General features: G+C 32.3%; 2 protein-coding genes and 1 long non-coding RNA gene across 10 annotated transcripts; 1 reads left to right on the plus strand and 2 right to left on the minus strand.

Moving 5' to 3' along the window:
- Positions 1-272: 272 nt before the first annotated feature.
- On the plus strand, positions 273-5,626 carry LOC123225941 (pumilio homolog 12-like). 6 transcript variants are annotated; one of them, XM_044650318.1, is made up of 6 exons: positions 279-1,114; positions 1,196-2,898; positions 3,056-3,218; positions 3,985-4,148; positions 4,643-4,901; positions 5,062-5,626. In XM_044650318.1, exons 2-6 carry the CDS (start codon positions 1,292-1,294, stop codon positions 5,167-5,169), a joined length of 2,301 nt encoding a protein of 766 aa, XP_044506253.1. In that variant the 5' UTR covers positions 279-1,114; positions 1,196-1,291; the 3' UTR covers positions 5,170-5,626. The 6 variants fall into 6 exon arrangements, with proteins under 6 accessions (XP_044506257.1, XP_044506253.1, XP_044506255.1 ...); XM_044650320.1 differs by having other exon boundaries at positions 1,215-2,898; XM_044650319.1 differs by having other exon boundaries at positions 279-541.
- Positions 5,627-5,809: 183 nt separating this feature from the next.
- On the minus strand, positions 5,810-8,409 carry LOC123225943 (protein MET1, chloroplastic-like). The gene is given in 8 exon segments (XM_044650323.1): positions 5,810-6,196; positions 6,261-6,320; positions 6,471-6,591; positions 6,852-6,928; positions 7,090-7,184; positions 7,404-7,510; positions 7,852-8,212; positions 8,215-8,409. Coding segments are annotated over 8 exon segments (999 nt in total). The 5' UTR covers positions 8,252-8,409; the 3' UTR covers positions 5,810-6,055.
- Positions 8,410-13,041: 4,632 nt separating this feature from the next.
- LOC123225185 lies at positions 13,042-21,010 on the minus strand. 3 transcript variants are annotated; one of them, XR_006504110.1, is made up of 3 exons: positions 20,467-21,010; positions 19,500-19,788; positions 13,042-13,267 (listed from the first exon to the last, which is right to left on the minus strand). It is a non-coding gene; the product is annotated as an uncharacterized LOC123225185 (long non-coding RNA). The 3 variants fall into 3 exon arrangements; XR_006504111.1 differs by having other exon boundaries at positions 19,500-19,854; XR_006504109.1 differs by lacking the exon at positions 19,500-19,788.
- Between the last annotated feature and the right edge of the window lie 469 nt (positions 21,011-21,479).

Raw genomic sequence — 21,479 nt, forward strand, 5'->3', positions numbered from 1 at the left:
ATAATTTTTTATATGTTATATACAAATATTTATATCATACAATACATTCAATATCATATCATCATAGAAATTTCATATGTTTTCGTGAAGATAGGAAGAGAAACTGAAATGAAATTTTCTAAGATTATAATATATATATATATGTATGTATGTATGTTTTATAATATAATGATATATTATAAGCGGTTAAAAGTGAGGAGACATGGCAATGTCATGCATGGTTATGGTGTTATGATAATGGGAGAAGTAATAAGTAATTGCCAAATCTCTTAATGTAGTTGGTGAGCGGTGTTGTTGTTGTGTGTGGTCTTCTTTTGTAACTCACTCTCATTTCTACACATACACCTTTCTTTGAAAACTTCTTCTTCTTCACGCCGCCTCACACTTTCTCTTCACTCTTCTTTCTTTGCATTCTCTTTAAATCATCATAAACCCCTCCAATTTACCCAAAGGGTTAGTCTTTTTGTGTTTTTCATTGTGTTTTGTTTGTCTATGGTCGCTTCATCATTGTCTCTCTAATGCCAGCTCTCTTCTCTTGCTGGTGAGTCCTCTGTTGATCGTATCAAAATCATTTCTTTTTTCTTCTGGTTTTTGTTTAGCTGAATTGGGTTTGTTTGTAATTTGGTTTTTGATGTATTTGGGTTATCAAGATTGAATTTTGATTGTCTTTTGTTGGTTTTGATGATCATCCTTTCCTGTGTTCTTGCTTCTTTGATTATGATCTATTTTCTGGTTTCTGTTTGCATTGGATTTGTTTACACAAATCTAGTCTTTTTTATTGTCATTATGGCATGTTCAAATCAAAAAAATTATTCTTCAATTGGTTTAATGACTTTGACTATGAATTTAGGATATAATTTGTTCTAAACTACTCTATGATTTTCAATTTTTCTATATTCTTCTTGCCATCTGATTATATTTTATTTAGTAATGAATCAATGGATGCTAAAGTAACAGTCACTATAGTAGCGTCTGTGTTTTGATTAATGGGTTAAATTTTGATAGTGGACAATTTCAAAATTTGTCTGGGAGATACTGTGATTTTGTAGTTGTCACAATGTGGCTTGTTCTTCATGTATAAATGACAGATAGAAATGAGGTTGATGCATTTTGAGTAAGTGGGTTTGTGCAAATCCTATTCAAGTTTCATTTCTTTTAAATATGACAATTTACATTGGTTGTATCGTTAAAGCAGAGTTTTTAATGCATTGAAGGGTCTTTTTTTGTGAACTACATCGCAAAGTGCTTTAGAATCTGTTTGGCAGAAAGGAATTCTTAAGTTATTCACAGAATGGAAGACGGAAGAACTGAACTAGGGGTTGATGAATTTGAAAAGCTTCTTGGGGAGATACCGAATGCTACATCTGGAAATACACATTCTGAGGGATCTGGACCAAAGAGGGTCTCTTCAGATTATGGCTTGTTGCCTGTCTGTGTCATTTCCAGCAAAGGGCCTTTGACTGAAAAACTCCAGAACAATGGAAGTTTGGATGAGGGAAAGATATTGGTGGATAAACCTCTTCAGTCACCAATCAACAGGATGGGACAGGAGGAAGTGAATCTTCCTGATGACCAGTCCTTGACATCTGCATTTGCTGACCTCAGATTTAATAGGGGAATGATGATGGAATCTGGGAGTCCTTGGGTGAAGTCATCACCGAATCATACTACTGTTTTATTGGAATCCCAATATACAAGCAGCTTAAAGGAACAGGTTTCTAATGTTAATCCGCAACTGGTTGTTTCCTCTTTCCAATCAACATATAATGAACTATATGATGTTGCAAAAGTTAGACAAGAAAGTTCGGATGTTGTGAATCCTGATGTTCAAGAACTGAAGAAGATGCAGGTTGGTTATTGTCAACCAATTGAAAACTTCTCCGCTCCCTTGCCACTTGCTCTTGGGATGCAAGGTTTTCAGTTCCTATCTAATTTGCCTGTCCATGCTTTGGAGTTCCCTGTAATGTCTGATCAGCAGCAATACTTTGCCGAAGCACAATCCTCATTCCCTTACTTACATTCACAACATTTAAACCAGCCTCACATCAGTTGGAGAAATATTGAGCAGGAACAATATGGTAGGATGCATCAGCAGTACTTGTATCTGCAGCAGCAGCAGCTCCGGAATCAGCGAATGGAAACCCAGCACCCAATTCAATTGAATGGAAATACTCCGACTATGCTAATTGGTCGTAACCTGAGACAACCATGTTTTGAGATACCAAACCAACTTGAACAATCTAATCAAGAACCATTTTGGAACACTTATGCAGTCCCAAGAGGTTTGGACCAACCAAATCCTGCCTTTTCCTCCACTGAGTACAATGCTATGCATGTTTTGGGTAAAGTGGGAAAGCAGACATTTCCTGAGAAGATCCTAACAAGATCTCAGGGATTGAATATGCTTAAAGCTGTCAAATTTGGAGCTGTTGTGGGAAATGAGTCTCTATCTCATGTCAATCAGAATGGAAAAATTCTGTCAAATGGTCATGTTTGCCTTAGCTTAACTAGTCCAAATGCTGGATGCTTTGAGCTTAATGGTCTAAATGCATGGTCTTTGTCAAATGACTCTACTGATCTCAGAAGTACTAATTTGAGACCTCAACCACATAAATATAATTCTTTGGATGAAGTCACTGGTAAAATATATTTCATGGCGAAGGACCAACATGGTTGTCGTTTCTTACAGAGAAAAATATCAGAGGGTACCTCAGAAGATACTGAAAAGATATTTTTGGAGATCATTGATCATGTTGTGGAGCTCATGACGGATCCCTTTGGAAATTACCTGGTCCAGAAGATGCTTGAAGTGTGCAATGAGGATCAGAGAATGCAAATACTTCTTGCAATCACAAGAAAAGCTGGAGATCTTGTCAGAATTTCATGTGACATGCATGGGTTGATTTCTCTCTCCCTCTTTTTCTCTATTTCTGCATTGTTAGCATTTATGCAGATGGGTGTGTATGCATTCGTGTCTGTCTGTCTGTTCTGTGATAGTAAGTGCTACTTTTTGTTCATTGCGAATGATTTAGTTATTTTGTTGTTTTAAAAACAGGACTCGGGCTGTTCAGAAGGTTATTGAAACCCTTAAGAGTCCAGAGCAGTTTTCCTTGGTTGTTTTTTCATTGAAACCTGGTATAGTGACGCTCATAAAAAATATGAACGGAAATCATGTTGCACAGCGCTGCTTATTGTATTTACAGTCAGAACACAGCAAGGTAGCCCACTGCTCTCTCTCTCTCTCTCTCTCTCTATATATATATATATATATATATATATATATATACACATATATATAGAGTTATTTTTTATGTTACTCACCTTCATGTAACTGAGTGGAATGTTGTATAATCTTGATGTTTAACTGTTCTACGTACGTACCCACAATTTTTCCTCTTATATGTGATGTACCTCAAAATAACTGTCATTCTCATTTCCTGGTTCAATATGTATTAACCATTAGAAAGTTCAACGTGAACTGAATTTGTGGTATATAATATGTCAAATCATGAATTGAAGTTTTCTTTTGCAATAACAAAATCACTTTTTTCTGTGATTTGTAGAAATGGACACAAGGGTCTCAACCACTTGAAAAAAGTTATAGAATAATTAGAAATTGTACTTTACAACTTTGCCTTTCAAGTTTCCATACCTAGTGTTGAATACAGCATAATATGCTTGTAATTGTTGGATTGAAACTATCTGTAGATTCAAAATTTTTCTAGTATATCGTTTATGATGTTAATTCCAATTTGGTAGTGCTATTTTTTCCTCACATTTTCATTCATTTTTATGATATTTCCTTTTATGTATATGCCCTTAAGAGCTATGAAAAGTAAAGCAAATTGATTTCATTTTGCAGAATTACATAACCTAGTTACAGATGATTTGTCTTCACACATGGATGCATCTGATTATGATTCTGTTTGTTATGAATCTTACTGTCATATAGAAATTAACAAATATCAGTAATTTCTTCTGCAGTTCCTCATTGAAGCTGCAACTAATAATTGTGTTGAGCTTGCAACTGATCGCCATGGCTGTTGTGTGCTTCAAAAATGCCTTACTCATTCTGAGGATGAGCAAAGACACCGTTTAATCTGTGAGATCACTTCAAATGCTCTAATCCTTTCACAAGATGCATTTGGGTACTGCATATTTACTCTTTTTGAACTGTATCTTTACCTATTTTACACAGTCAATAACTGCAAGATTGTTTCATTCTTTTCTTTCTTTATGAATGGTGCTTACATTAACTTCTTCTGATATAGTTGTGTTGAAATGGTGGTATAAGACATCCATGTGAAAGGCAGTAGAATGATATGCACCGCAACTGTTACTGTCAACCTTGATAGACTGTAGAGGCTTTTGATCATTAGAACTTGATAATTATTGGAAACCGTAATACGTATTAGAAAGTTGCATTGTTTTTATTTCCTTCTCTGTTTGTTTATTATGTAAAGGAAGAAAACTGGAAACAAACAAATTGTTGAGAAAGAGCTTAAACTATCTGAAACTTTTCCAGTTTCTGGATAATTCTCAGGATTTTCATTGGTAGGTTAATACTCAAAATTAGCTTAGGTAGCCTTTACTTGTGCCTAATAAACATCCAGTTTTAAAATTCAAACACTTCTATATGCAGGAACTATGTTGTGCAATTTGTGTTTGAGCTTCAACTCCCATGGGCAACAATGGATATTCTTGATCAGTTGGAGGGCAACTATGGGGATTTGTCAATGCAGAAGTACAGTAGTAATGTGGTTGAGAAATGCCTCAAATATTCAAGTGAGGAATGCCGCAGTCGTATCATCTGGGAATTGATAAACAATGCTCACCTGGATCAAGTCATGCTAGATCCTTATGGAAATTATGTTATTCAAGCAGCATTGAATCAATCAAAGGTGATCAAATGCATTGTTTGCCAAACCATTCTTATAATGACAAGTTCTTGTGTGGCTGTCTATCTTATAATGAAATTGGCAATAAGAAGAAATTTGGCAACCAGTAGATGATTTTCGACTAACATATATAAAATTTAATATTCTATATTTGCATAAACAGGGAACTGTTCATGCTGCGTTGGTGGATGCCATAAGACCACATGTACCTGTGCTCCGAACCAGCCCATATGGGAAGAAAGTTCTCCCTAGCAATAGCTTGAAGAAATAATCTGCGTGCATGATGAAAGACTCATTTTTATCTGTTGCTGTATATTCTCCTCAGCCGAGCAAAACTTACGTATAATTATTCTAGATGATCCTGTAATTTCTTTAATAAGCAGGTGAAGAAAAGTTGTGTTCAGTTCAATTTTCTTGATTTTGAAGGATAGACCTGAAAAAATGGGTCAAGGGATGGCGTCAACAGCTCACATGGAATGCAAAGAGCTGTCTGCTGTTTCATTAAAAGAAATTTTGTATGTAGATGGGCATTTTTTTTTTTCCATAGAAATAAATTGATGAGAAGAAAATGTAAAGTTGTTTGAGCTTCAGGGAATTGTATTAGGACTTTTTTTCACTTTTTTCACCTAAGTTCAAAAGCCTGAAAATTGTTGCAAGATCGAAGATCTATTTAAGCTTCCTTGTCTATATATTCCAGACAATTGATCGGGGCAGTAATTATGTTATTGTATATGTTTTTATGCTTCCGTAATTCCAGCTTCTGAAATTTATTTTTGCCACCAATTTGTTGTACTACCCAGAATTGTTTACCAAGTGAAAACATTCAGCAGCAAGATTAAGAGTAGCTGAAGAGTGAAGCAAACCCCGGAGGTGCATTTATGTATATAGACAATGCTTGACAAGCCGAACAATTGTGAAATAATCTTTGATTGATCAGCTATAGTTCTACAAAATTCTCTTCAATCTTGTTGGGAAAGCAAAGAAAGAAGAAAGTGCAGTTTGCAAATCATATAAACATCTTTGTATCATCTTGAAATAATGCTATGAACAAAATCATGCAAGCTACACTAACTATTTCAGGGAGTTTCTGGCTCAACAAACCCTTTTCTCTTCTGTCGCTCATGAACAATCGCCAATTTTACTGCAAAATCTTTGCTTTATTTCTTACCGAAACCAAATAATGACTTAATGGCATTGATGGCATTCTCATTGATAAATGATTCATCATACTTTTTCAAAATAGCATCAAATTCATCAGAAGTTCTGAGATTGGCAAGGTCGGGATCTGTCCGGATTCTCTGTGAACAATGACTATTTCAGAAACCTTCTATGCCCAGATATTCAAAGTAAATGATGGAGTACCTTAAAGTCTTCATATCCTGCTTCCAATGCATCTTCAAGTGCCGAGAGCCCAGCTTTTACCTGGTAATGTTCAAAGATATCATGAAAATTCATTAACACAGTTCTATAATGGAAAGCATTTGTCTTCATCATCTGCATTATGCCATCATCGAAACCAAACAAGCAATTGTCTTTAAGGACACTGCATTGATTAAGCAAACAAGACAGTACCTGATTAAGCTTAGAATAACAACATGCCACATTGTAACATGCTACTGCAGCTTCGAGTGGACTTGGTTTTGATCCCAATACAGACTCAAATTTCTCCAATGCTTCCTCAGATTTCCCAGCCCTTAACAGACCATACAAAAAATGGTGCTAAAGGATTAGCCAGAAGAACTGAGAAAACAAGAAAAATGGTAGAATTTGATGAATCTAAAGTCCAGGTAATCTTGAGAAGACTAAAAAAGTGAAAGCAGAGTCCTTCGCCTGATAATGTAATGACTAGTATCAAAATAGAGAATCAAAATGAAGCTGTGGTTCACTGGTCTATTGGTAGAACGTGAATGCAAATAAAAAAGTATGAGAAGAGGATCAGCTGCTAGGACTCACTTGTAAAGTTGCAGCCCTTCTCGAAGGTCCCTTTCTCTTTGTTCTTGCTGTTCCTTTTTTCTTAAGTAATTTTGCATCTGAAATCACAATCAAATTGTTGAGACTACACTGGTGTTATCTTATAAAAACTCAAAAAAAATCCAACATAAAAAGGCGAAGGAGATGAACTTCAAAAGCTACAGTATGCAATTTCAGCTTCATTGCAACTATCAATCTTAAGAAAAAAAAAAATACTAACTTGGATTTCTCTCACTCTGTTGCTGATTACACCAGAATTCCTTTCTGCTCTTATAATCTCCTTTTCTGTCAATTCACCAGTTTCCTCCAACTTTCCTGCAAAACACATAGTTGTACTCAACAGTTCATTTCACAAAGCAAATTATAGCCATTGACAAGTACTACAATAAGAAATTGAATTTTTAACAAACTATCAATGGTATGATTTTTGGACATATGCAATAAGGAGCTCGTTTTATTGTCATTGTTCGACGTTGAATGAATCATGAACTGCAGGTTGTATAGAGTGAAAGCAAGAGTAGATGAAGAACCAACCATATCTCTTTTGCATTTTCATGAGCAACGGGCCAAGTCGCTGGCGGATAGTGTACATTGTTCGTCCATATTCAGCAGCAGGCCATATTTCTGTCCCAAAGACTGCACTGCATTCAATTTTGAATTCCCAATGTCACATTCTCAACCATAAATGCATTAAAAAAATTGAATAGAATTACTTAAATCCGATCTCAAGCACATATTTATAAACACCACCACCCCCCCCCCCCCCCCCCCCCCCCCCCCAAAAAAAAAAAAAAAAAGAATCAAAGAATTCTTTTGCAAAGAACACCAGTAGAATCTTCAAATGAATTCAACCATTCACAATTTCACTGACAGACCCCACAAGGCATTCATTTTCTTATCGGATCAATCAATTATACAAATACAAAAACAATCATTCTATGAATATTGTGGCTCAAATTGACCAAGAGCAACCTAAACACACCTGGTGGCAAGGACTTTATCTCCAACAGTGAATTTGCCAGTCTTGTCAGCTGAGCCACCAGGGGCAATAGCATCAATGTAAGTGCCACCATCTCTTCCCTTAGTGAACTTGAGTCCATAAGGCTGTTCAATCTCCACCTCATACTCTTCATACTCTTCTTCCTTTTTTTCACCTTCACTGTCAGTCTTTGATGTCTGTGCCTCAGTCTCCGAGGCTTTAATCACCAAAACAGGAGGTTTATAGCAAAAAAAGCTTGAGGAGCTTAAAAAAAAGTTTTTCTCGGAGAAGAAATGCTTGGTTTGAGAGAATTGTAAAGGGTTTTGTTTGGAAGCTTGAACAGAGGTTCTTGGCAAAGGTGGGAAGAGTAAAAAGAAGCATAACTACTTGGCGCCAAAAACATGGCTGATGGTTACAGGAACCGCTTCTTTAGCTTCTTGAGCTTGAGTTTTGGGATCAGAGATGAAGTGTGGCAGGCATTTGATTAGACTTTAGAGACACTTAAGATTTTGAGATGGAGAGACAAGGAAGAGGCTCAGATTACAGGTGCTTCACTAGTGGCTCTGAATCAAAGACGAAAGAAACGTTGATTCAGTGATGTTGTGCCACATGGCTGTCGGTGAATGGTTCAAATGATGTTATAGATTTGGAAAGAGTAAATGTATAACATAATTGATTAGGAATTCCTTGCTACCAAATTTGGTTACATATACAATTTTTATTAATTTTCCACCTCTAAATTTAATTTTATAAAGTCAATTTGCTATATTTTAATTTACATATTGATTCAGTAATATTATTAATCTAAAATTGTTTTATTGATGTTGGTTAGGTTAGGAGGGTCAACTTTTATTATAGTAGACTTGGGTTAGGAAATATTTTATAATCAAAATTAAAAAATTATCTTCAAGATTGATTATCTATAATATTATTGGGTATTTATACCACATTTGATAAAATTTAGTAGATATAAATAATTATTGTATTTAGTTAAGGATAATAAAAAAATACTAGTGTATTATTTGATTTGAAATATTTTTTATGTTAATTCTTACATTAATGAAAAATGAGGTTATTTTTGTTTTAAAAAATTAATAAATAAGAATATAATTATAATAAAAATCAAATATTACCTTTGTAATATTTTAATACTTAAAGTTTAGATGGTAATCAAATTACTCTTATATTACCTATTATATCATCATTAGTAATAAAAGATTACTAAAATATTTTGTTAATTAACAACCAAACAAAGTAATATCAGTAATAAAAGATAAATTATCAGAATAATTTTTTTACACATTGAAACAAATACCCCCTAGAGGGTTTAAGTAAAAAAAATCACATCTTTTTTAAGAAGGTCAAAGGACTATGTCCCACCCAAGTTTAATGCAACTATAAATACACACCCGCAATATTTTAAAATCCAAATACCCACCCATGAGCCAATTTTTATTAAAATTTTTTGATATAATTAAGGGGTAAAATCATATTTTAATAATGATATTAAAAAATATTTAATTTTATCTAATTTTCTCTTCAAAATTTTACAAACTAACAACTTTACCTCTATCTAAACATTTCCAATTTAGAAAATGTCTATTTTCCCTAACCCTTATTTTTTTTCTCCCTTTTTCGGCCATCACTTGTTGAGGATCTCTTTGTCAGAGAACTACAAATACACATCAATGATTATTTCCCACGCAAGAAACACTGGTCGATTGTCCAAATCCCTTCATCTTCGATGAAGAGACGAAGAGATCTGAACCAAATCTTTAATCTATTCATCTTTGATGAAGAGATGAAGAGATTTGGACTATCGACCCCTATTTCTCCAGGTTATTGCACTGGAGGAGAAATTGTATAGGAGGGTTGAGCGAGTGTCGAAGAGAAGCAAAAGATGACATTAACTCGATCGACCGAGGGGGTTGACAGAAGGAGAGGTTGCCAGATTTTTGAATAATTTGAAGTTGAAGATGGTGGGTTAAATTGGAGTTTTCAAAAGTTTGGGGATAGCTAAAATGGAAAAAAGATGGAAACCCTAGGTTTTTTTTTTGAGAGAGGGGAAAGTGACTTTTTAAAGTTAAAAAATTTTAGGCAGGAGAAAATTGTTAGTTTTTAAAATCTATAGAGGAAAATATAATGAAGTATATATTTTTTAATATTATTATTAAAATAATAATTTTACAATTTATTCTAACTAAAAATTTTAACTGAAATTAGTTTATAAATAAGTATATAGATTTTTCAAACTCTACACATGTATATTTATTTTTGCATTAAAACTTGAGTGAAAAATGGCCTTTATCCTATTAATAATTATAATTTTAGACATATGTTCAAATTTCCCAAAAGAAAATAATTTGTTCTCTCACCTTAATTAATCAAATAAATATTATAAAAATTTATATAATTGATTTCATAATATTGCAAGTTATCCTAGAACACTTACTATATAATTTTTTATATAATTATAAAATTTGTGGTTACTCCATGTTTAATAAAAATTAAAAAAATTGTATGACATCCAAATTTAAGAAATTATGTAATAAATAAATAATCTTATATTTATTCCTTAATTGTGATCCAGTTACATAGTAAAAATTGTATAAATTGAGTTAATAAAAGTAAATTAATCTAATTCTAAAGCCATAAATTTAATACCTTTTGGCTTGAATCTGATGGCTGCGTTGGTTGTTGACTGAATTTAAACTTTTGCAAAACACAACTCAACCATGGTCAAAACATATACTCAAATAGATACAAATTTTTCTTTTTAGTCTCCCTAGTTGACCATTTTTTACTCTTTATTTCTCAATTGCTAAATAGTTACTCACACTTTATATCAAAATCTAATATACAAAAAGTTAATAATGAGGAGGTGAGTCGTCAATTCAGTAAGTAGAAACTAAACGAAAATATGTATACAAAAATATTTCATTCAAATACTTATAAAAAAGGTCAAACGAAATTAGATATTTACGCATATAAAATAATATATAAATACCAAAATATATCTGAACTTTTCATATATCAATTTCAAGTTAAAAATATCATATATAAATTTTGAGTAAAAATTATCATATATTAATCTCGAGTAAAAAAAACATATATTAATCTCGAGTCAAAAATATTTTTCAAACTCCTGTCACAGTGTCACATTTACTCCTAGTGATCCGATCAGAATTTTAAAATTAGATGTCACCTCTAATTTTAGTGACCTGATTAGAATTCAGAAGTGTGTACAACAAAACATATTATTCAGCTGGACCAAACTTGTAGTTTCAGAGTTCAAATCAGATATTCAGAGACTACAGACAATGAGTCAAAAATCATATAGATACAAAGTTTTATATCATAAATACACCATAAGTAATTTTGTTTCGGTTACTACCAAAATAAATTTATAAATCAATGTCTAATTAAATAAAATATGGGTAAAATAAAAATGTGTATAAAAGTATTTTATAACTCTCAAAAATCATTTCATATAAACAAAATAAAATATCTATATTACATAACTTTCAAAAGCATTTGTACCCAAATAAAATATCTATATAACTTTAAAAAATATTTATATAAATTTTTAGTTTAAAAGAAACATTTATAAAAATATATTATCATTTATAAAAACCTTTATATACACATAAAACAACGTATTTATATAACTTACAAAAATATTTATATAAATCATTTCATTTAAAAGAAATATTTAAAAAAATATTTTGTTTTTCCTTGACACAAACGTTTGCATATAAATAAAACAAAATATTTATATAACTTATGAAAATATTTATATATAAACAAAACAAATTATTCATATAATTATACTAAATTTTCGTTTAGTTTCTGTTTACCGAATTGACGACTCACCTTCTTGTTATTAACTTTTGTAGATTAGATTTTAATATAAAGTGTGAGTAAAAAGAAAAATTTGTATCTACTTGTATCAACCATGGTGATTCGTCTGCGAACCCAGCCATGATGGAGTCAGGAGTCATTTATAATTTTCTAAATCAATGTAGACGACACAGTGATTGCAATAATCAAAATCAAATAACATTTTGATTAGGTCTATCAATACGGCCTATTCAACCGGGACGTTTATTAGAATTAGGGTTCGAAAAGAAATTCAAGCTTTGAACCTACCCACACGGGTCTCATATTTTTTATTTTAGACTGAATTCATTCATTTAAATTGGGTTTCAAAATCTGTTATATAATTTTGAAAAATTATAAAGATGCCTCTTATAATTTAAAAAAGCAATAAAAAATGCCCACTAAATAAAAAATGAAAAACTCAATCAATCGTAAAAATAACGTTATAATTTCTATCCATTATTTCTTGATTAAAAAACAGTTTCAAACATAAAATTAATGTGCAAAATAATTGAATCTTTACTTACACCTATGTATGTAATATATAAACTTATTTAAAATTTATTTCATTTCAAATGTGAAATAAATTAATAAATACTATATAATATAACATTAATATAAATTATCATATAGAATACTTTTTGAACTCTATTATCTGTCGAGGTTTAGTAACCTTTATCCAAACTTGAACCCAATAATTAATGGACAAATTTTTTTTTTTTATCCAAACCTGTATGAGACCCAAAATTTGTTTGACCCAATACTTAGTTTCTTGAACCAAACAGTTGACCCTTTTACTTGTCTGAGCCAATTGACATCCCTAATTTTGTTTGGATGAAGAACATTGTACGATTGTATGACATGCTGTTTGCAAGGCAACATATGTCTTCTAGAAAATAACTATGTTAAGAGTGAATCACATATTCCTACTCAAGGTTTGGCTCAAAAACACTTTTTCACCCTTAAATAATATAAATAACACTTTTATACCCAAAACATAACACTGTTAACAAACATTGACTGATAAAAGGGTAAAAATGTCATTGACAGATAGACATTTCTCAATACATAAAAAAAAGCATACAACATAATTATAACAATAAAGTACAAAATATCTACACAGGATGCAAGTAAAGCAAATAAAATGAGTGTGCAACACAGTACTAAACATATAATAATAACATGGCATAAAAAATTACACAAAATGCAAATAAAGCAAATAAAATGAGTTTAAAAAATGAAACACAAAAATTTAGATTCAAAGATAATAGCTTAATATTGGTAGAGAATAGCTTTAGAACCAATGAGAATAGGTTAAGATCCAACCAAAATATAAATAGTTTATATCAACCAAGAATAAGTTCAAATATGGTGAGTTTAGCTTTGGCTGTAGCAAAATTATTGATAGATTCGGTGACAATACATAAAGTTTAAATCAACCAAGAAATATATAAAGTTGACAACAGTAGGCTCAATTTCAACAAAAATAGATTATCCTCTAGAACAACACCTTTAAATCTAGCAAGAAAAGCATCGGATCCTGCCACAAATCAACATTAATAGAAGAGGTTTAAGGTTTGTCAAAGAAGAGCAAAAACCATAAATGAAAAATGAAAATAAAGCAAAAAATAATCTAGAATGCAACCTTAGGGCAAAAAAACACATTTATTATAAAGGCAAAACGATATTGTTTTAGACTTCTATAATGTAACACCCATAGATATGTCCAAGGGTATTTTCATCTTTTGTCCCCCAATTTGCATGTTTGCCTTGTGATTTATTGCTTGAAATAGTGCATGATCATGTATGAAATTCTACATGCCCGTGTGTGTATGTTGAGAAGGGTATAATCGTCATTTCATGCAAGGCATGTGAAATAGGCTAAATAAGGTGATGCATGATCGTGTGATTAGTGGCACATGCCTGTTCATCAATTTAAATTTTGGATAAAGACTAGCTTGCAGTAGTTTTATAAACTATCATTAAAGGGTAACGATGGAACGCTGATGTGTGAAAAGAAACATGACCGTGTGCCATGTTTGGATAGTAAAAACAAAAAGGAAACACAAGGTTGTTTGGCTCATATTTGTATCCTCATTATTTTCAGAGCAAAACTAAATAGAGAAGGTATCTTGAGAGTGATATGAACAATTAGGATGCCAAAAATTTGCTATTGCCATGAGAAGATTGTTGATTGCGCCAAAAGAAAGGTAAGTACAATGACCTTTCTCTCTATCTTTGGTTTTGAGTATTTTGTGATATGTTGTTTGAATCATTTTATTAGCTTTAATGATATGTGTTGTGATGCTTAATAAATGTGTGCTCAATTTTGAGTGATTGATATTGATTGTATAATTATTGGTATGTAAATGGATGAGATTAGTCTATTACCTTTTTATCTCAAGCTATTATGGTGTTAGCATGATGATTTGTGCATATTTTGATTAGTTGATTGTAGTTTAATGACTTAGTATGCTTATAATAATGCAGTGATGGAACTTGATGTAAAATTATGTAAAAGTCTGTTAAGAGACTAATGAGGTTGTATTGAAGATATGAAGTTGTATGCTTAAATCTATGATATGAAATCTCAAAGTGTTATTGATACTTATTCTAGCTTAGAAACATGCTAGGATGGGTTTTGGATGATATGATATAACTTTTAGCCTAGGGTTTGTATTGGTTGGTTATAAATTTGTAGAATATGGCAAAGAAAGATTTATGGAAATTCTAATACATGGTCGTGTGGGGTAGCAAACACACCCATGTATCTCTTTGGCTAAATATTATCCCTATGTGCTCAAAGTGAACGAGCATTGAAATAAGGGGAACACACACGCTCGTATGTGTTCATTTGGAGCACATGCTCGTGTAGGAAGATTAGCATGACTGTGTTAGTTGTAGTTGAGACATAATATCTTTTAGGATACACAACTATCTTCTGAGAGCATGACATCTGTGTGTATTTGGAAATTCTGAAAATGAGAGTGCATGGAGTTAGCCACACCCATCCATAGATGTAAAGTAACTATTCTACCTTTAAGAAAGGATAACATGGGGAATGAGAATAATTTGACCTTGACGAAGGGATAAGCTATTCAACTATATGGATGATGATGCAAACCCTACCTGGAGTGATTCTGAGTCAAAAATAGAAAATGATGTACATCCTTATTTTAGCCACTAAGTTATGTGTAGTGTGGTAGTGAAAATATTAGGATTAGTTTGTGTGACTTTGATACACATGATTTATTATGCACTGGCGTGGAGCTCCTTAGCATGTGGGATGTTTGTGTATGCATTGATCGATGCTAAGTGTTTTAGCATCTAGTATGCTTGTGTGATACTGAGAGAGACCCAAGGTCTTACTCTTTATATGATAGAGTATTTTTAACCCGAAGCCCAATTGAAAAGTGTACTGGATGCACTTTATGATAGACATATAGGATGTCATATACTTTTACTAGACATTGAAGTGCTGATGTACATCTTTTAACATTAGCCATTCGACATGACACCATAAATGAAGATTGGGAACTAGGTATCGGAATAATTTGCATGGACATTTGGGATGTTAGGGAAACGTTTGTAAATACCACAATATGTTGAAGATTGGAACATTTGTATTATTATTGATGTTGTGTGCAAGGTGTTGAGAGGCCACCTACTTATTGAGTGTTTTCACTCACCATATTCTCTTTTTATGGTTTTATAGGAAGGTTCGTGAATCAAGAGGGTCATGAGAGAGCCAACAAGTCAGTTTGGGACATTACATAAGGTAAGGGGCATTTTGGTCATTTAAGCTTGTGGATTGGCATTATGTTGAAAATGCTATTTATTCACTATTAATTATGTGATATGGTTTTTAGACACATTGGCACATAAATTTGACTAGTGATGTTTGGATTCGGGTTATTTATATTATTGATGCATGTTTGGTTTAACGAGTTATCACTTTTTGCACGCTATTTAAATTAAGATTATTATCATGCTTTTATTATTTTGTTATGGTTTTGGGGTTAAGTTTAAGTTAACACATCTTTTCGGGTTCATATATCTAGGAAAGGGTGTCACAAATAAAATGAGATTATGATGAGTTCAACATGAAAGCTAATTTGAGTCGTGCTAGTCATAGCTCAAACTTGGCTCGTGAACGTATACAAATCCAACTCCTTGATTGGGCTTAAATCAAGTTCAATTTACTAGAGCATGATCCAAGCTTACTCAAACCAAGTTGTGAGCCAAAAATGAATATTTAGGTTCAAGTCAATCCTTAGTATTTAGAGGTGTAGGTGTAACATTTTTAATTTGATATGAGGTTATTGATGTTTCACATTTAACATAAAATTTTACGTTATTAGCATTAAATTTTGGGAATTTTATTTTTCATAAATTTGCATAATTATTTCAATAAAAGTTTAATTTTTTAGTAGTGACCAATTTTTTTTTTTGGAATATATTTTTTTAACATAGAATCCTGCTAAAAATAGAAATTTCTAGGTTTGACAAGATAACTTAAGCAAATGGTCAAGAAGTTTATGACTTCTTACCAATTTAGAGTGCAAGTGATAATTATAGTTTAAAAGAGAGCAATTAATGATATTCGTATATGATTGAAAAACAGTTAGAAGAAGTTGTTCCAAAACACATATTTTGGGGTCTTTCGGACTTAATGTTACCAAATTCAACAATATACTAATCCATTTAGTGTTGTTAAAGGAGATCAATAAGGGAAACTAAAATGATGAGCTTTGGCTTCAAATTAATGGGGTGGACATCCGATTCAACTACTATGATTTTGCATTGGTCAAAGATTTAAAGTTCAACCACTAGATTGACATGTTGATATACATTCCAATTTCATCAGTATAAAGGTTAAAGAAAACATACCAGGTTCAATAACCCGATCCATTGTCAATATATTATCTACTTTGAATACACAATCCATAATTATTTTGCTTTGAGCTTTACAATCTAAAATATATCTTGATAACTTAAGGAGCTTACAAGCTATTTAACAAATCTTATCTTAGCATCTCTAAGCGTATGAGATGCACACACAAGTCCATCATCTTTCTTATGCTTTACTAATGTGAGATTTATCCTAAGATGCCATAATCACCCCTTTCACGAGACCCAGTATCTTTGCTGAGATTTGTCTCACTATTATTCAAGAGGACACGTGAAGTAGCTTTGATACCATTTGAAACTTTTTTTAGTCCAATAACTTGACCTACTGTCAAAATATTGTTCACTTTAAACACACAGTTCATCATAATTTTCTTTATAAGTTTTACAACCTAAAATGCGTCTTGATAGCTTAAAGTGCTCGTAAGCTATTTAATTAGTCTTAGCATCCCTAAGTGATGTAAGATGTACACACAAATCCAACATCTCTTTTATGTCTTACCGATATGACATTTATCTAGGGGTGTCACAAAGGAATGTCTGTTTTCTATATAAATCAATAAGGATGTATGATGACTTCATCCATATGGATGAGTTTAAGGCATGAAGGCAGAATGAAGAAGACATGATCAAGCTAGTGGTCTTATATTATTTACATGTTGTATTGTTGTGTATAAACCATTAGAAAGTGATAAACGATTATGACATTCAACTTGTTGATACCCTTTCTATGATTTAATAAATACATATGGGTGTTTGGTTTGAGATATGACTGTAGAGTCCATAAGTAAGGCAATTGGATTGTGTCACATGGAGGTTATATGTTGCCATACAAAAAAATCAAAGGTCACCTTTACGATTACATACAATCTAATAGGTTTCCCTATAGCTTTCTAAGTACCAATCTCTCAGGTCCATTATTGATTATAAGTTTTCATAAAATTTATTTTTTTATTTACTAAGCACCATTTGACTTTAGGTATATAAACTTGGATATGTGAGACGGTGGACAACTTGGCGGGTTAGGTGGAGTTGAAGTCAACATCAAGTATCCCCTACATGGTTAAATGGAAGTTAAAAAAAATTAAAGATCTTTGGGCATAGGATCATCATTCAACACAACCTATCATCCTAGATAGATAGTCAAATGAAGAGGATAGATTAGGTGATAAAGAAAATGTTGAGAGCTTGTCGTATGGATCATAGGGCTAATTGGGTAGAGATAGTTTTATTGATGGAGTTTGCCTATAATGATAACTATTAGACAATGATTAAGATAATGCCTTTTGAGGCATTTTACGATAAAAAAGTATTGATTACCTTTACACTAGGATGATATGGGATTTAAAGATTAGTTGATTCATGCACTTGGTTAGAGATGACCTAGAGATGTTAGAAGAAATGAGACTAATTAGATAAAGAATGAAATAGTTGTAAGACAAGAGAGAAAACTATGTAGACCAAAAGAGAAAGGAGTTGGAATTCCAAGTGGTTGATAAAGTGTTTGTAAAGGTGGTTCCCTATTAACATATGATAAGGTTCAAGAGAAATGGGTAGTTCGCTCTAAGGTACATTAATCATTTTAAGGTGTTGGAAAAAATTGATAAGGTAGCGTATAAATTTGTGTTATCAATGAGTATGAATCATATTCATAATGTGTTTCATATCACTGCTTCATAAATATATGAGTGATCCTTCCTATATGTTGAGGACTAAGGGAATAGAGTTGACAGATAATTTACCTTATGAGGAATAGATAGTACTGATTTAAGACAAGAAAGTTAAAGAACTTCAAAATAAACATATACCTTTAGTGAAGGTCTATGGAGAAATTAGAAAATAGAAAAAGCTACCTCAAAAGTAAAGCATGACATGAAATATCACCATTATGAGTTGTTAATATGAATCTTAGAGACAAAATTATAATAAGGGAGAGAAAATGTAATACCCACTAGTATATAGTAAGGTTATTTATGTATTTTTATTTTTTTTAAAATTTGAAATAATGATGACCTGGAATTAGTGAAAATATGATTATGTTAAAAATTTTAAGAAATAAGAAAATATGGTGTTGAACAGTTGTTACACAAGATCAGCACCTATTTAATAGGTGTCAAGTGGATGAACAAAATAATACATCATGCCATAAGAGAATTAAGTGATCATTCCAACATTCATTTGAGTCAAATTCTATAAAAGGATACATGATCTTATGTACAGATATGACATTTTCGCATTTCTAGAAAAAAGTACAAACAAGTTTTCTATACTATTGTTGGTTTCAGTCAGTGGGGGGAGGATTTAGTGATTGGAAAAGAGGATTTAACATCAAATCTATTGCTTAGAATCTAAGTAATTAGGAGTTGGTTTATAAATTATGTTTAAGCATGAACTTTAATGTTTTTATGATTATATGTTGTGAAAATATTGGATTAGGATGTAAATTATGTACTTTGGTAGAATTAGAAGGATATCTCTGACTGAATTGTTAAGAAATAAAATGGATATATGATTTAAGTCGATATATTAGTGAATTTTGGTTGAATCGGATTTAATGGATAATCTAATTTGTTAATTAAGATTTGGGACAAAGATCCATTTATATTTAATTAAATTATTTGGCTATATTCCTGTTCTTCGCAGATTTTAGACTTTTTTCAGAAGATTCGGGACAATGATACATTTATATTTAATTAAGTTTTTAGGGTTGTTTTAAAAAATTAAGAACAAAGATAAATTTATATTTAATTAAATTATTTGGCTGTATTTCTGTTCTTCACAGATTTTGTATATCCCCTCCTTCCTGTTATTTTTTATTAATAAAAAAAATAATATCAATAGAGAGAAGATGAAAGTGACCTTACAAAAATCAGGGCTAGGGTTTTCTGATGGGTGGTTTACAGTTGACCGGATTGCCAACGGGTATATGGGTGCAGGAATTTTTAGAAGGAGACCTCGTCGGCTCATGATCTTGAGGGATAAAAACACGAGATGAGTACTTGATTCCATCCACAGGCTTTACTGCAGCTTCAGCAACAGGAGTATTAGCAGAAATCAGCTCCCCATCCAAAGACACAGGCTTTGCTACAGCTTCAACAACAGGTCCGTTAGCTGAAACCACCGCCCCATACGTAGCCAGAGGCTTTGCCGCAGCTTTAAGAACCGCAGGATTAGTAGAAATCACCGCACAACGTAAAACGATTGTAAGAACCCAAAACCCTAAAAGCATTTTCGCCATGAGAGAAGAGAAGTGTTTTTATTATTTTACCGAGGATCAATGTTGAGTGGGAGATTACAAACTAGCCGAAATGTATTTAAGGCCCTAATAAAACATAAAATCTAGATGCTTCCTTAGTCAAATGATTAAAAAGAAAAGCATTGTTTCACGTCGCCCGACATAAATTCTAGATGCTTCCTCTGTAAAATGATAAAAAAGAAAAGAATGGACTGACGTCGCTATGTAAATTCTAGATGCTTTCTCGGTAAAATGATAAAAAAGAAAAGAATGGATATCCGGATGAATAAGTGAGAAAACATGAAATTCAGTATAAATTCGATGAATCACACAACTCCAATCTCAAGCAGATATTTATCGCATCTCACCGAAAACAATCGCCAGAAAGATACGCACGGCAAAAGTCTCCCCAACTTTTTAAAACAACACCAGACACCTTCAAATTTTCACTGGCAATCCCCACACGTCACTCATTTTTTTGTTTGTTAGATTGAATTATACACATATAAAAACCATCATTTACTCATCTTGTGCCACTAGTAGACCTTGGAAGAACTAAATCATGAAAATTCAATAAGAACGTACAAACAACACACCTGGTGGCGAGAATTTTATCTCCAACGATTATTTTTCCAGTCTTGTTAGCAGAGCCACCAGGAGCAATAGCATCAACGTTAGTGCCACCATCTCCTCCCTTGGTGAACTTAAGTCCATAAGATTGCTCAATCCCTACCTCATTCTCATCATACTCTTTTTCCTTTTTTTCATCATCACTCTCAGTTTTTGATATCTGTGCCTCACTTTATGATGCAATTAATCACCAAAACAGAAAGTTTAACTAAAAGGTTACAGCAATAACAGCTTGAGGACTCAAAAAAATGGAAAAAAAATGCTTGGTTTGAGAGAATTCTAAAGAGTTTGATCGGAAGCTTGAACAGTGGCTCTAGTCAATTAAAGAAAGTGAAGAGTAAAGAGAAGCATAACCACTTGGAGCTAAACACATGGGTGAGGATGGTCAGAGGAGCTGGTTCTTTAGCTTCTTGAGTCTGAGTTTGAGCTAAGAGATTGACTCTGAGCTAAGAGATATTGCAAGGAAGAGTCAAACGACAACTTCAGATTACAGATGATTCACTTGTGGTTCTGATGCATGTCGCGCTCTTTCTGTAGTAGAAGTTGTTTGTCGGTTTAGTAGAAGTTAATAAAAATCTGGGTTTTGATTGGTACAAACTTTAATCAGCATAATCATGTTTTTTATTTTTTATCTTGAAACATTTATTATATGTAGCAAATTTATTGAAAAACAAGAGATGGGTACTTGATATTAGAAATTTTCTGATGTGGGTCAACATTAATTATAGTTTTGGTTTTATAAAATCGGATAACTGGATAATCTAATGTCAGTTTACAGATGAGCTTGAGTGATTAATAAAGATATGTCTAATAAACTTAAAAGTTATTGGTCTGGGTAGATGGTTTAGTGTGGGTCTTCAGTTATTGGACATTTAATGAGAGGGTTTAGATAATTTCTTATAAATAGACTAGGTCCCCACTCCAAAACCTAATTTTGATATACTTACCCATTTAAAGCTGTCATAGAGAGGTTTATGAA

The sequence above is a fragment of the Mangifera indica genome, chromosome 9 (genome assembly GCF_011075055.1).
Source record: "Mangifera indica cultivar Alphonso chromosome 9, CATAS_Mindica_2.1, whole genome shotgun sequence".
NCBI classification, from domain to species: domain Eukaryota; kingdom Viridiplantae; phylum Streptophyta; class Magnoliopsida; order Sapindales; family Anacardiaceae; genus Mangifera; species Mangifera indica.

Excerpts from the sequence above, each read along its gene's own strand:
- LOC123225941 (XM_044650318.1), top strand. The coding sequence starts at position 1,292 with ATGGAAGACGGAAGAACTGAACTAGGGGTTGATGAATTTGAAAAGCTT. Across the intron at positions 2,899-3,055 it reads ATTTCATGTGACATGCATGG|GACTCGGGCTGTTCAGAAGG; the intron begins GTTGATTTCTCT and ends TTTTAAAAACAG. Across the intron at positions 4,902-5,061 it reads CAGCATTGAATCAATCAAAG|GGAACTGTTCATGCTGCGTT; the intron begins GTGATCAAATGC and ends TTGCATAAACAG.